The sequence below is a fragment of the Artemia franciscana genome, chromosome 5 (assembly GCF_032884065.1).
Source record: "Artemia franciscana chromosome 5, ASM3288406v1, whole genome shotgun sequence".
Classification (NCBI taxonomy): domain Eukaryota; kingdom Metazoa; phylum Arthropoda; class Branchiopoda; order Anostraca; family Artemiidae; genus Artemia; species Artemia franciscana.
The window spans coordinates 38663652-38678661 of NC_088867.1; the positions used below are offsets into that span (position 1 = coordinate 38663652).

The 15010-nt window shown below is 35.6% G+C and overlaps 1 protein-coding gene across 1 annotated transcript; it reads right to left on the reverse strand.

The window, feature by feature from the left end:
• Positions 1 to 274: 274 nt before the first annotated feature.
• LOC136027376 (uncharacterized) lies at positions 275 to 10277 on the reverse strand. Its single transcript, XM_065704561.1, has 3 exons — positions 5214 to 10277; positions 1845 to 2014; positions 275 to 377 (listed from the first exon to the last, which is right to left on the reverse strand). The coding sequence occupies exons 1-3, from the start codon at positions 5389 to 5391 to the stop codon at positions 276 to 278; spliced, it is 450 nt and encodes a 149-aa protein (XP_065560633.1). The 5' UTR covers positions 5392 to 10277; the 3' UTR covers position 275.
• Between the last annotated feature and the right edge of the window lie 4733 nt (positions 10278 to 15010).

The following is a 15010-nucleotide window of genomic DNA, read 5'->3' on the forward strand; positions in this document are numbered from 1 at the left end:
GCAAGACTTTTCAGACATCCTGTATAATTTGCCTATTCTCACTGTTTAGGCAAATTCTCTCCCCGTGTCCAAAAATACACACCCCTTACTAAAATCTTAAGTATGTTCTTCATATGAATACAATTCTCAGAACTAACTTAAGAGAGAACTGGGTACCACACCCCCACCTTCTGCTGTATAACTAATTCCAAGTTGAACTGGGAGAAAATTTTTTTAACTCCATATTAGTCATAGTTTGCCAGAAGATAAAGGAGCCAGATAAAAAAAAACACAATTTACCTTAGCTGGTTTTTAAATAGATTATAGATTGGACCGAATCGCTCAGTGTCGAGTCCCATTTCACATAAGAATCTCTGTCGACAGACCTCTTCTTTTATCTGAAAAAAGATAAAATATAAAGTGCAAATAACTAAGGAAATCGGATACAGTAAAATAGAATGCACAGATTATACCTGTTCATATTGAATATTATTATTTGTAAGTGTTAACGCCTTAACTATATATTTGTAGACCTATCTTATTTCTTGTTTCCCATTTTTCCCTTTTCCAGAAAAACAGTTAAGCCTTACTTGCAAGGAGGTTTGGAACGAAAAGAAATGTGACATAGTAAAACCACAGAAGCTGAGTAGGCAGATCCGGTAACTTTTCTCTATTTTTTGAAAATAAGATTTATGGCATCCTTGTTTGCTTGATTATTCAACAATAATGTTAAAAATATCATTTTTAATAGAAATCCGTTTAAAGGCTCCTCCTCAAAGAAGGGAAAACGTTCCTTTATTTTACTCTTAAGAAATAGATCAAATCAAAATTATTTAGAAGAGTTTGACAGTGCTGAGAGTTTATTTTGCATGACATCTAACCAGCGGATGGAACTCTGATTTTCAGGAAACACTGAGACATTCTCAGACAAGACTCAGTCTGATTGAATAGTTGGAAATGCCCGGGAATTATTACTTGAAAACAACTTTGTTCAGCGTTCCATATCGACCTGAAATTGTCTCCCTAAGACGGCCATCTCAGCAAAACCATCTATTTATCTGTCAAGTGAAGGTTCGGTACATTTATTAAACCTAGAGACAACACTGGGTAATGAGCAAGAACAATTTGGGCACTCACAACGTTCTGGTGTCAGGTGATATATTAAAAGAATGGAAAATCCAATAAAAAATTAACATACTAATTCAAAATAATTTTTGTTATGATCCAAGTCTTTTCTATTAAACGTTGTCGTTCCTATGCAGACTCCTTTAAGGTCAAGTTCTTTCAGGACATGGGGAACATTTTCTGCCCTCTCCCTGCTCTTCTTCCACATAGCACATCACCAAACAAACATCAATTAGTTTGCATAGGAAAAACTACACATATTCTAATCAGGACAGCTGATAAAAAAAAGGGAAGGAAGCTTAGCTTATTTTTCTGTGTGCACCTACAATAGATCTTATATAGTCTTATATATTAAATATATAGACCCACCAAATACGAAATTTGGGTTGATATAAATAGACTAGGTAGCCTGTTCACACAGCTTTCCTATCTACAGTTTCCTATCTACAATATTATATCTATACATTGAATATCCAAAGAGCCGTATTTTCGTCTAGGCATAGAAAAAAGGCACTTCTGCAAGGATCAAATGCCCAAGCTGCCAACAGGGGAGAACGAAAAACTGAGTAGGGGAAAACAAAAACTAGGCCAAAAGGTCACTTCGATAAAACAATTTGGCAAGGAAACAAGGTGGCAAAGCCTGCTCTTTTTATAGTATATTGATCTTTTCTCGTAACACTATGGTTTACACGCTTGGCAGTTACGAAAAGGTGAAAACTTTAATGACTGTACTGACTTACCTCAAGGTAAGTAAAATACGCGTCTAATTTTTTTAGGTTCGGTCTATATATTACGGGATCATAAGTATGTTCCATTTTTGAATCCTCTGTTGGTGATGCGGCTGCTCGCGCGCTCCTTCCTTCAAGAACACTACGAAAGGCGACTGATATTGGTAAATTGACGAATAGGGCTGAAAAATAAAAGCATATTCATACAACAATGTAAGTCCAACCAAATGTTAGTAAAGAAAATAAAAAAAAATTCAATACTCAATCTGATTTTAAAACAACCATCGCTAGAAGTAAAAATAGGCAGAAATTTGTGGTATTTGATATGTGTTTCAGCATCTAAAGTGCAACTAAACAAGGATTCCATCAAAATTGAGTAATATAAATATATGTTATTGAATGGCAAGCAATTTTTTCATCGTTTTTTTGGTTTAAATCTTGTTCTTTAGGTAAAATTTATGTTATCGTATACGTTATAAAGTCAGAAGAAGCAAATAAAACTATCCGAGCAGGGCATCGGTGAATTCATCGTGTAAAATAAATTTGCACAATGGATGTTCTCAATTTAACTTTGTCTTATGATCATCTATCTTAAAAACACAATCTGATAGAAACTATGTATATAAACTTCTCTCTGTCAATAATGTCTAGCACATTGTGAGAAGCAATGACAAAGTAATATTCTAAGCTTTTTTCAATATTTTTCTCTTCTACAAGTTCAGCCGTACGATGCCCGTCATGAAAGTGACACATTTAGTTATCTTTAACAGACGTGCCAAGTACCAAGTGAACAATACCAACTTAAAAAAAATACATTCTTGTATTTCCGAGACTATTTAAAAAATTGCTTCTAAACGAGAACAGGGACGGCCTTAGAAGCTAGGTTTGGGAAAAACCTAATTGACCTAAATCTATCCGCCTCACACAACCACAACTTTTTAATACGTACAAGCAATTGAAGGTTAAGGTAAAGGGGAAGGCGAGACTTCTTTAAGTTGGTATGTTATTCATCAATGATAAACGTTGATTCAAAGAAACTTAACTTTTTATGTGTCGATTTTTTTTTTTTTTTAACCGAAATGGGAAGTTTTATCAATATCATGAGCACAATAATTTTGAAATACCACCAAAAGCCATTGGCCAGAAACACTCTACACTGATGGGCCGGATTTGCCTTCAAAGTCTAGCCAATAATGGTCTTCTCGCAGAAAACCTGGCAGCCTTCTATTAGTTTCGAATAATGAAAATAGCAATGGAAAACTAAGCTTGTTTGCTTTCTAGCTAGCGGATAACACCCTAAAGCCTTTCGAAATTTGCATTTTCTAAATCTGGCTTTGTCAACATATGGGTGCATTAAAGGCTAATTATTTTGACTTTCGGATTCACTCAGGAAGTATTTAGGTAATAAGGTAAGTAATTTCTCGGAAAAGTTAAAATTTTAAATCCATTTTTGCGTTCATTTCCTTCGAATTTATTACTGACAGTCAATTCCACTTAAACGAGAATGGTAAAAATTCTCCAACCCTTTTCGATTTAAGCGAAAAAAAGAACAAAAGCGGATATTTTTCCGTCAATATTTGGGTCAAAGGAGATGGCCAGACGTAGTTTTTGTAAGCTATATTTATTCAACACAGACATTTTAACAACAGCTTTTGAAACAAAGAATAGGCTTTTTAATTATTAAAGCAAATTGCGAAAATAACGCAATAGAGAGTAAGAAGAGCAAATTTAATTTTTATTCAGCAGGAAAATTTCTAGACATTCTTCTTCATCCATTCACAGATGACTTCTTAAAAACAATATTGATGAATAAATCGTAAATAATATCAACCAGTATAGAAAATTGTTCTAAACTGGTTTCAAGTGTGAGATTTCTTTATTGTCTTTGCAACACTTCGGTAATTTCAAAAGACTTCGCTTCAATTAGTACAAGTTGTTTCTTTCAAAATTGACACTCATTTTAAACTCTTTTTTACAGTGACTTATTTAAATTTGAAAATTACTCACAGAACTAAATAGTTTAAGTACCACGTTTATGAAAATCTCATTTAAACGGTAGCTTGGTGATTTGAGAAAGTGTTTTACACTTGTGTGAACTCTTTTGAAAGAACAGCCTCTGCCTGTCAACCCTTAAAGGCCTATATTAATAAAAAAAAGCCTCATTCCACTAATTCATTTCTCACTTTCAACATTTTATTTTTGAATGATGTTAAGAAAAAGAAACTAGAAAATGTGTCTTGTTTTATTAGGAAAAAGTTCCTTCTTTGTCAAACCCAGGTTAGTAATAATAAGAACTTCCTACTGTAGTTCTTTTCATTCCTGAATAAAATGAGAAAAGTTTAGGTAACTTAAAGTCTTTAGGTAACTAACATTGACGTCATCTCTTAATGAAATATAAAAAGTGGGAAATGAACTGGAGTGAGGCTTTCTTAGTGAAATAGACCTCAAGTTCGTAATAGTTAAAAGATGGGGTATTCTGAACAAGTCATCCGAGTATTAGAGAAAATATTAGAAGCCACATGCCTGAGGTAAGTCTCATCAAGAGAAATATGTTAATTTTATGCTCATGCACGATTGTTTCCAAATTATCTTAATTTGTTTTCTTTTTAATGAGGCTTTCTGATTACCTTGAGTGGCTTTACAAAACTGAGCCGAAGCTCTGGCTGCAAGGGCCCACTGTCTCAAAAAGCAGTTCTGATTGGTGAAAAATGGTGCGGAATATACACTGATATCTAGCTCATAAGAAACTAGGCATCATCAAGACATATAACGACGCTTTAAGCATCTGAGCAAATGACTCAAAATAGTGGAAACATGCAAAAAGACACGCGTTTTCCTTCTAGGAGAATTTGGTATGTAAAACTGAAATATTTTGGGCGATGAAGGTGACTTAGAGCAGCTGAGCTTCTCGGAGCATCAATATTATTTCAAGTTGTCTTATAAACAATTTTTTTATAGTCTAAACATCTCTCATCATTTAGCAAAACAAATGGGAGCTAATGATTCTTTGACACGGGGAATTCAATAAACTGGTAATTCGGAAATGCTTTAGCACAAATAAAGAATAGAACACCATCAATTGGCTCCTGAGAGAAGGAAGATGATAAGAGAAGAAAAGAAAGAAAGAGCCATTCAAGAACCTAGGCGAGCATGCTCCATTTAGTTTGAAAACGTGCTAATTAAAACATCGGTTCCTTTTTTCTCATTATTTTGAGCTATATTAATTGAAATATGGTTTGTATTTAATTGAAAATAAAAACAATTACGTTGCAATTTCCTAAAAAATTGAAATGAATGAAATTTTAATTGCAGGAAAATGGATTCGTTTGATTGGCGAATTGAGAAATTCAAGCAAGTAAATAAAAGAAATGAAACACTTACACATATCAATGGGTAACTTATTATTGACGTATATGGCTCTTTTTTCTCTCGATTTCTCATCTCGATTTTTTAGTTCATCCATTATTTCATCTTCAAACTTTTCCCAAGCAACAGCTTGTGTCAATAGCCAAACACCATTTGTCACCAATAGCATTAAAAAAACAGAGCTGAAATTCATTTTTACCAAAAACTTTACACTTTACTACTGAACTACAATGGATCATACCATCTTCTCATTTTGAAATCTACTCTTCCAGAATTAATAATGAGCATATTACCTGACCTAGAAATAAAAATGCAGGAGATTCGTGCAAATTCATATTCATATGCTGTACTTCGCTTACCCTGATGACCAGCCGGTTAAACGTAAAAGCAACGTATGATTTCGTTGACCCTCTTTTGACCCATCCGTAAGGTGAATATTCATTAAGTCACAATTTCCGAGGAATCCAGAACAAAAAGAAGAAGATTCTAACTCAGAAATATTACAAAATTATAAATAAGATCTCGATTTAAAAAATTAGTTCAGTGGCTAACTAAAAAAAAAATATTTAAAGATTCTAAGCTCTCATGCTTAGATTTGGCATAAATTACCTGTATATAATAAGCTACTATTTCGCAAGTTACCTAAGAGTGACAAATTTGTTTTTTTTTTTACGTTTTGTATCTAATTTTGAGCATATATTGAATGAGTAAATTTTTAATAGCGGGTTGTGTTGAGCTTTGTCCTGGCCAAAAGGGGAAAAATGCAAGACAGGGCCGTGACTATTATCTATATTGTTATGATTGTCTATAGTTTTGAGTGTCATAGCAGGCTCAAGTCTTGGGTTGGCCCAAAACCATGGCTAAAAGTGTTATCGCTGCTTTCTCATCTAAAAGCCGTAACTGATATTTTGACGCTGGTGGGGCAATTGCCAAGTGTTTCTAAAAAGAACAATCAGCAAGACAATGTAGAGCAGAAGACTTAAAGTGTGATTGAACACAAATTGCATTCCTGATCCTCCCTGTAGAGCAGCTTAGCAGGCGTTTTTTTTTTTTCAATTATCTCAGTGACGATTTTTCATATGCTGTAAAAATATGCAACTGAAAATAGTACAGGCTACTTGAATATAAACATCAAGATAAAAATTCGACGTTTTTATATTGAACACATACGGGTTTATATATTGAACACGTATACAACAATCCCCACAAAAACAAGATTCCAGATGGGGGTAAACTGGCAAACAAAGCTGGGTTTCAAGTACTTTTTCTTAGACCTCTTTTTTTTGGGGGGCGGGTCAAGTTGTGTGGCAATGTGTTTGTCTTGTCGCTTTGACACGCACTTGTACAAAAAGAGAAAGCTTCACAGAAGGAGATGAGAGGATGTACATATAGAAAAGCAAACCTTTAATTTTGCTGTATTAAAATTGACAATTTCCAGACAGAAATAAAATAAATAATATAGACCAGACGCAACAAAAGTTTCGCCCTCAACCCGGCCCACTAAATTTTGAAGCCATGGTCATAACTTCAAGAGATTAGCTTACTGCTAGCTCCGGTTTATATTCTCCGGGAAAGAATGATGAATTCAATTTTATCGTTATTTTTTTGAACTCTTGAAATTACGATCAAGAATTCAAAATTTAGGAAGACTCCGAGTTAATAGATAAATGTTGCTTAATCTAGCCTCTATCCTCTTCGTATATCCATGTCGGGACGAGTGGATTCAGTTATACCAAGATTTCATTAAAAATAGAAATTAGGGGAAGGAAATTTCATCAGTTACAGAGGATTATATATCGGAAAAAAGAAGTCAAGAGCTTCTTATTCTGACGAAGGTTTAATTAAATTTTTGTTACTAATAATAACAATAATAACATGTTTAATACCCACTTTAAATTCAAACACATAAGTACAGCATAGATTAAATAAACTTCCAAAAACCTACAAAGTGGCAGTAATAAATAATACAGTAGATTGGATAACGACTGAAAACAGACAAGAATGGAAAAGTAAAACCTAGTGTAGGTGGACAAATTTCTAGCCTTCCTCGCTCCTAAATAAAACCCACACTTTATGAGCCTTTCGGTTTGGATTTATCATTTTTATAATAATAATACTAAGCAGGAATTGTCTCTCTTAGATATAAGAATTTGCTTCGATGGAATGCAAATTCTGGTAGTCAACTATGAACTACTGCCTATTTTGCACAATATTGTAATAGCCTTCCAGGAGAAAATCAACCCAATACAAGCAAGGGCAGCAAAGGTAGTTTGAATGCAATCCCAGACCCCGCCTTAATTCTCCTGTCAGGCTTGATTATTATAGGTAAAGTTCAGAAGTTGTCACGAGCTAAAATACTTCTCTGTCCAATGGTGGATATATAACACTTACCTCAAAAAGAAGGTTTCTGGTTAATTAACCCCTTTCCATCCCCGCAGACAATTACCCATGAAAAAATTTCCCCGCATATAAAATGGAGCAGCCATAGGGAAAGTAAAAGAAATAAAAAGAATGATGGAAACTATAGCAGAGTTTTGGAATTGAATTGTGCAATATCTATCTACATTCTAAAATACAGGTAGATTATACGGTGTGGAATATCTTATGTGATTTATTTTCATATTTTGAATTATTTCAATTTGTTCGTATTTTTTGTATAGGGGGGGGGGGGGGTTCAGGTTGAGTTATCATAGCATAAAGGTTAAATAGCATAAAAGTTATCATAGCATAAAGGTTAAAGAAAATAATTTCTTGCTTATTAGAAACAGTGAATTCTGTCTATCTTAATCTTCTTGGTTTTTAGCTAAGAGCTTGACTATGTTATTGAAAACAAGAAAAGGCCGTATTAAAGGCCCTTTAGACGGGAAATCCTCCTGATTTACGCCTAGTGGACGCTTTTTCGGTCTGAAGGATAGACTTATATCAAGTACTGTTGATATCGGTGCCAGAGAAAGTCCACGAGAAGTAATTACTCGTTATTCTTAGTAAGAGCCTGTATTTCTATGCACCATCATAGGGCAGTCCTTCCACAGCTGCCACTAATTTCATGTTTCCAAACCTTGCAATGATAACTAAACCCCTCAAAAAACACAAAACAAAATTAAAAGAAATACAAATAAGTACTACAGCAATAATTACTGCCAGACAAGAGAAGTTGATCTACTAGGGCCTATTGAAGTGCCTAGATTGACAAACTATTCGAATATATAGGACAGAGTAAGACTGACCTCTAAATCCAATCTTTCTTCATCTGTGATCTCCGTGTAAAATCAGACGTAATAATGGGCACTATATTAGTGGCAGACTTTAGTTATTTTCTTCGGATAAATTGGATGATAAAATCTATATATAGTCCCATACATTGCAGATTCATTGGGAAGACTAACTTTAACCAAGAGGATGACCTCTTCTGCCTCTTTTTAAGGAATATTCAAGCACAAAGACACGCATGAGCCTGCAGATAAACAGCTATACCACCTTATTTAGAGAATCTACCACTAGCTTGACTTAACATATTTACGAAAACGCAAAAAAATAAAAGAAAGCCTCAGTAAATCTAAAGTATTTCCGCTGTGTTTTAATGGAATTAAGCTACTTATATTTTCCTTTGGGGGAGGGGGCAAGCTATGAAGATTGGCAAACACCAAAAACAACAAGAACAACAGGGAATGTTTATTGCAGCATGTAATCTTTAAATATTCATGGGGAGAAATTTTTGATAAAAATTTCAAATAATGAAATTATTTTTAAATAACGAAACAAGTTATTTACTTTGGAATAGTATATACTGAAACGATCTCAAAATTATTATATTTGCTCCTATAATTTCCAGTCTTTTTCAGACCATATGCATGCAAGTACTAATTTTGCTGATATTTGGCTATAAACATTACGACTTATCAATCTTCGTCGAGGTTTCCTCGTACTTGAGGCATTTGATATTAGCACTGTCAAAAAATCACTCTAATCTAGCTTAGTATTAAAAAAGTTTAATTATAGAAAATAGACCTGGGCATATATTTTGATTTCAAAACAACATATTTTGTTTACGAAATTCTCTGGAAAAGTAGTGGGTAAAAGTAAGTGGGTTGTCCCCTCCGCAATATCTCGCTCTTTACACTAAAGATTGACTCTTTCCCACAATTCTATTTTTTAAAACAATTAAAAGCTTTAGCGTAAAGAGCGAGGGATTGCGGTGGGGACAACCCATTTCATATACGGAGTAATTTCTGTTCGTTTTAAGTTTTAATGTCGCTCCTTACTTCCAGTTAAAAAAAAAATAGTTTTTTATTATTTAATTACGATCAAAGAAGATATCCTTGAGCAGCGCAAGAGGAAATACATAAGCCAAAACACAACGGGATACATATTAGAGATCATATGAGAGTGATCATATGACATATGAAAGTGTAATTGCCAAATGCACTTTTTAATAGAGTTTGTTTTGTAGAAAGTCATGATACAACGATGGAGAGGGGCTGAAACACACCACAGACAAATCTTGATTTTTTGGCAACTACTCAAGTGTTTTGGCCAAATGGATTGGGTTATTAACTAAAGTATTCGATATTTTAAGTGCAAGATATTTAATTAAGTTATGTATGCTCATTGATGGTTAAAACCTAAGGGGTGAGAGGGGAATGGGATTCATTCGGTAAAAAAAAATCAAACCCCGGACTAAACTTTTCTAGCAGACTCGCTTAAATAAATCTTCGTTTTTGTATTAATGTAATGTCTACATAAATACATGTTTCTATTCTTCAAGATTAAAGCACCCAAAAACCTTCAAAACTGTACAAGAGACCGCAAGAAAATTTGTGTGGTTGAGACACAAAATAAGTTGTGGGATATTTCTGTTTCAGAAATATATAAATACCTAATAAGTGGCAGAGATCCCTGCCAGACAACAGGCATAAAAAGAAGAAGGACACTTAGCGTTCCCTTTTTGTGGGGGTCAGCAAAAAATTAGCCCGAACTCAAACGTAAAATTCAAAGAAACTTTATCCCCCCCCCCCTTCCAAAAAAATGTCTAGAATTTCAACTCAATCCCCCAACCATGAGGCATAACAAGCAAGAATTACCAGAAGTATTTCTTTCGAGTTACTCATTTACTAAGAGAATAGACCCCCCCTCCCCCTACCTCTACCCTTTATTTGAATTATTCATCCGTTTGCATATATAAGATAGTTTAATATCGATGTATAGCCCTAGTAATACAACTTTTACTCACATTTCTCGATTTCTGCAGAAGATAAAAAACAAACAGAGCTAAAGTCCCCCCCCCCGGAGACTAGCTCTTATGTTCCCAAGGAATTATCATTTACTAAGAGAATAGACCCCCCCCCCGTACCTCTATCCTTTATTTGAATTATTCATCCGTTTGCATATGTACCCGTACAGATGAACGGGTTTCTTGTAAGCATATTTTCCCTAGATTTACAGACACTTTCCAAACGATGTAGGCTGAAAACGCCCAGCGCTTTGTTTGAGTACGATTATTCGAGCAACTCTTGTTATAGTTACTCGAGATATTATATGAAGTATTTTGATAAATCAATTTTTCAGGGGAATATTCTCTTTGACTTACCATTTCTCCCATCGGCCAGACCTAGATGATATTTATTTATTTATTTATTTTATTTCTAACCCGTCATAAAATACAAAGTAAACAGAGACGGAGTATACAGACAAAACGACAAAAAAAAAAGGAATATGAGAAAAAAAAAAAAAAAAAAAAACATCACAACAATGGAATAATTTATAAAGAACATTCGATGAAGTACTGAACCACTTTTGCATATATACAACTTTAAATATCACTGTACAGGAATACATACATACATACATGCACATTTATTTCCCATAAAAAAAAAAAAAAAAAAAAAAAAAAAAAAAAAAAAAAAAAACTCACTACAAAAGAATACACAACAATCAAGAAAAATAAAGAACACATGAGTATCTAACTACAAAAAACAAAAAAACCTATTGCCTCAAAATAATTGCCCAAGGATGAGTAACAATATTAGAGTTATATCTGGCGATCTGGGCTAATATTGCTTCATTAGGGTTGATGATCCCATACCGACTTGTCACAATACGGTTACTTGTCCATGGTGGAAGCCGTAAGAGGTACTTTGCATATTTATAATATGTAGACCGCAATTTTTTCTTATCTTCCTTTTGGAAAATCCTCCAAAAGGGACTTAGATACAGATAATGAGGTAGTGCCATTGCATTATATAGATGGGCCAAAATCCGCCGATCAAGCTGACGCTTATAAACTACAACACGGCTATACGCTAAAGAGATCCGCTTCTGCAGATGACTCTGCAAAAGATGACGTGTTTCAAGCATAGACCGACCAATAGGGATCCCCAAATAAACTATGTGTTCGGCAAGCCGAACAGTAGCACCACCCAGCCTAACATCAACAACAGACCCTTGCTTAGCATTAAATAACAACACATCAGATTTCTTTTCGTTAAACTAAAGGCCTATTTTTCCATACTCTACTTGAAGCTGGATAAAATTCTCCTCTAAACCGTGAAGGAGGCGGCTCAAATTAAGTACATCGTCTGCATAACTTATTAACGATAGATCAATTCCTCTCAGAATGTATGTCAGATTTGACTTAGATTGTGGTTTAACGATACTGTTATTAAATGCGGTAGGTGATGTCAATGCACCCTGCCTTACACCTTTTTCAACGGGGAGTACCGGGTTATTTGTCAGGTTTGGTGTTATTGGTAGCTTAAGCCTAGCTTTTAAATTTTTATACATATCATATAAAGGGTTTAACATAATTGGATCAACACCTACTAGGCCCATATCTAAAATAATCTGTTCATGAATTAGTGAATCAAAGGCCCTTCTGACATCATGTGCAGCGAGAGCTATGCTCTCACCGCTTTTCTCAGCATCTATCAAAGCCGAAACAAGAGCAGAAAGAGCGTGACCACTACCAAGACCAGGCTGAAAACCGAATTAATGGTCTGGGACTGTGCATTTCGACCGCAGTTCATCGACAATAAGTGCCTCAAATAACTTACAAAAAACTGTAGCCACAGTTATAGGTCGGAAAGACGAGCACTGGCTAAGTGGCTTTCCCTTTTTAGCCACAGGTGTTAATATTCCTATTGAAAAAGAATCAGGCACTATACCCAGGTTAAAAATTATTTGAAAAAGCAGGGCAAGGTGCTCAAGGAACAGCTCGCTGCAAAACAGCAGGTGCTGAATTGATATACCATCACAACCGCGCGATTTCTTTTTTTTTTTAGTTTTCTAATAGCAGAACGGATAGAACACCTCGTAATTATAACACCTGGACTGTTTTCTTCTCGCTTACGTGAGAAGAAATCATCCAGTTTCACACCGAAGCTTTTTTTGTAGCTTGATATCAGGAGCCGAAAATTCATTTCTATAATGCTGAACCCAATTATCTCGAGATATTGAGGTCATTGTTACATGAGATCTTTCTTTAAACAATGAAGACCAAAGTTTATTTGGGTGGGTAAGGATAGCCTGAGATGAAGAACGAATAATTGCACTACGGTGTAGTGAAAGTTCTTTCGCGAATTTACGTTTACTATGAATTCGAAGCTTATTCACCCACCCGTCTCGAGGACATCCAGCCTCACGCCAAACCGAAAGCCAGAATTTTGCCGAACTACACGCGTTTTGAAGATTAACATTTGCAGACCAGCCTGGTACTTCGGTACCAGGCCACACCCGTCTAAATGGTACAGCTGACTGTTCAGCGAGACGTAATGCGTGCACAAGCTCACCACAATAAATATTCAACCGAATTCGTGATTCCGCCGGATGGTTCTTAGAACTAACCATCAGCAGATCAAAAGGAACGCGGATTTTTGAAACAAGTTCATCACAAGTCGACTGAAATGAACTCATAGACGCACGTTTCCAATCACAAACAAAATAAGGACGCTTCTGGAGCCTTCCAGGAGGAGGCGGAACATTACTATTTAAATCAATATTGAAAAACAATGGAAAATGGTCAGATGTAAAATTTGAATCAGAAACAAGAACCTCACTTGGTGTAAGTGATTGAGTGTGCATAACATGATCTAGGTTTGACATACTTCCCGAATTATGAATATATGAAAAATTCTTATTCTTAGACGCGAGTATAAATTCATCACCTAACATACCGAGTAACATATTAGGACGATTAGAACTTGAACTGTTGTTGCCGCTCGGGTTTTCAAGATCACAGTTAAAGTCACCTGTTATCAGACACGAAAGTCCATGCTTTTTTATTTTATCAATACATTTGGATAGCCTTGCAATACTTATGGCAAACTGTCTATCTGATCGATCATCACGATAGTCCGTAGGGAGGTAAACATTCACTATAACAATATCATGCATTTTGATAGCGAGAAAGTCTAATGCCGAGTCAAACATAGAAGTTGATAGAGAGGATCGCAAGGCCACCAGATGGCCGGCCATGAGTGCGAGAGCGTTTGGCTGCAACTGTAAAAACTTGATGGTTTGGTGACAGGTTCAATAACGGAAGGCTGAGAGAGGTTGCAAAATGTTCCTGCAAATACACAATATCATATCTTGAAAGAAGGTCCTCGATAAAAATAGACCGGTTAAGGATATTTCCATTTAAATTCCACGTTGCAACTGCATGCTTAGCACAAGCGGGTTCTAGATTCATTTTGGTAGGGAATTCATATTGATTATCGCTTTATTAGCCGGACATCTTATGTTATAGCATGTATGGCCTTTCTTTTTGCATATAATGCAGTACATATCTTTAGTGCACAAATTATCCTTCGTGGATGTGTGATCAGAAGCACCACAACGACCACATATAGGCTTCAATACACAATTAGTCGCTAAGTGACCAACTCTATGGCACGAATAACATCTTTTTGGGAGAAATTTGAATTCTTCAGCAGGCAGCTTCTCATAACCGATTCGGACTGAGACTGCAAGAAAGTCTTCGAGATCCTTACTGGTCCCGAAATACAGCTTGAACACTTTGGAGCGCTCAAAGCTACCGATTTCTATTGCTTTTAATGCACATGGAACAAGGGATTCTATATCAGTCTGGGTCATACTAGGTGGAACTTTTTTCAAAACAGCAATAAACATTTTCTCTTTGAGCATGGCAGAGACCTCAGGCTTACTAACTTTCATTTTCTCAACGATCTTTTCAGCAGAAGATTTGGACTTGACGAATAATTTCCAGTCCTGTCTCACCTTTTTTAGCTCACTTATTTCGGCTGAGTTGGGGCAGATGGTATCCAAAAACTGCTTGCGAGCAATGGGATTATCAAGAGACTTTGGCATTTTAAGAACAACGGCATAGGATGTCTGGGGATTGACTGTTACAGGATTGGCGGGGCCTGGGACACTACTCGCTGAAGGGCAGCATAGGCTCTGTACTTTAGCTATAGACACAAAATTCTTAAATTCTAGACATAAATCATTTACCTTGCGGGTTAACGTAGCGCTTGCCTCGCCGGGAATTTTGGGGACTTCGTCCGGTTCGTATATAACAAACTTCGGCAGTTCCACTGAATTCTTATCACAGTAGTCTAAAACTTTCAAAATGTCTGCAAATGTGTCAGCAACTTTCAGCCTTTCACTTGGTCGAGTAGCATAATTCGCCACAGACCAAATTGTTTTCTTCGTTTCCCTCACCAAATCGTCGGCGAAAAAATCGCAACCAGTTTTGATAATATCGGCATTTGCATTACCTTTTGATTTCGCCCGCACGGCAAAATTTAATATAGCGTTATGTACTAGTCTATTAGGCTGCATCCCATGAAATGAATCCA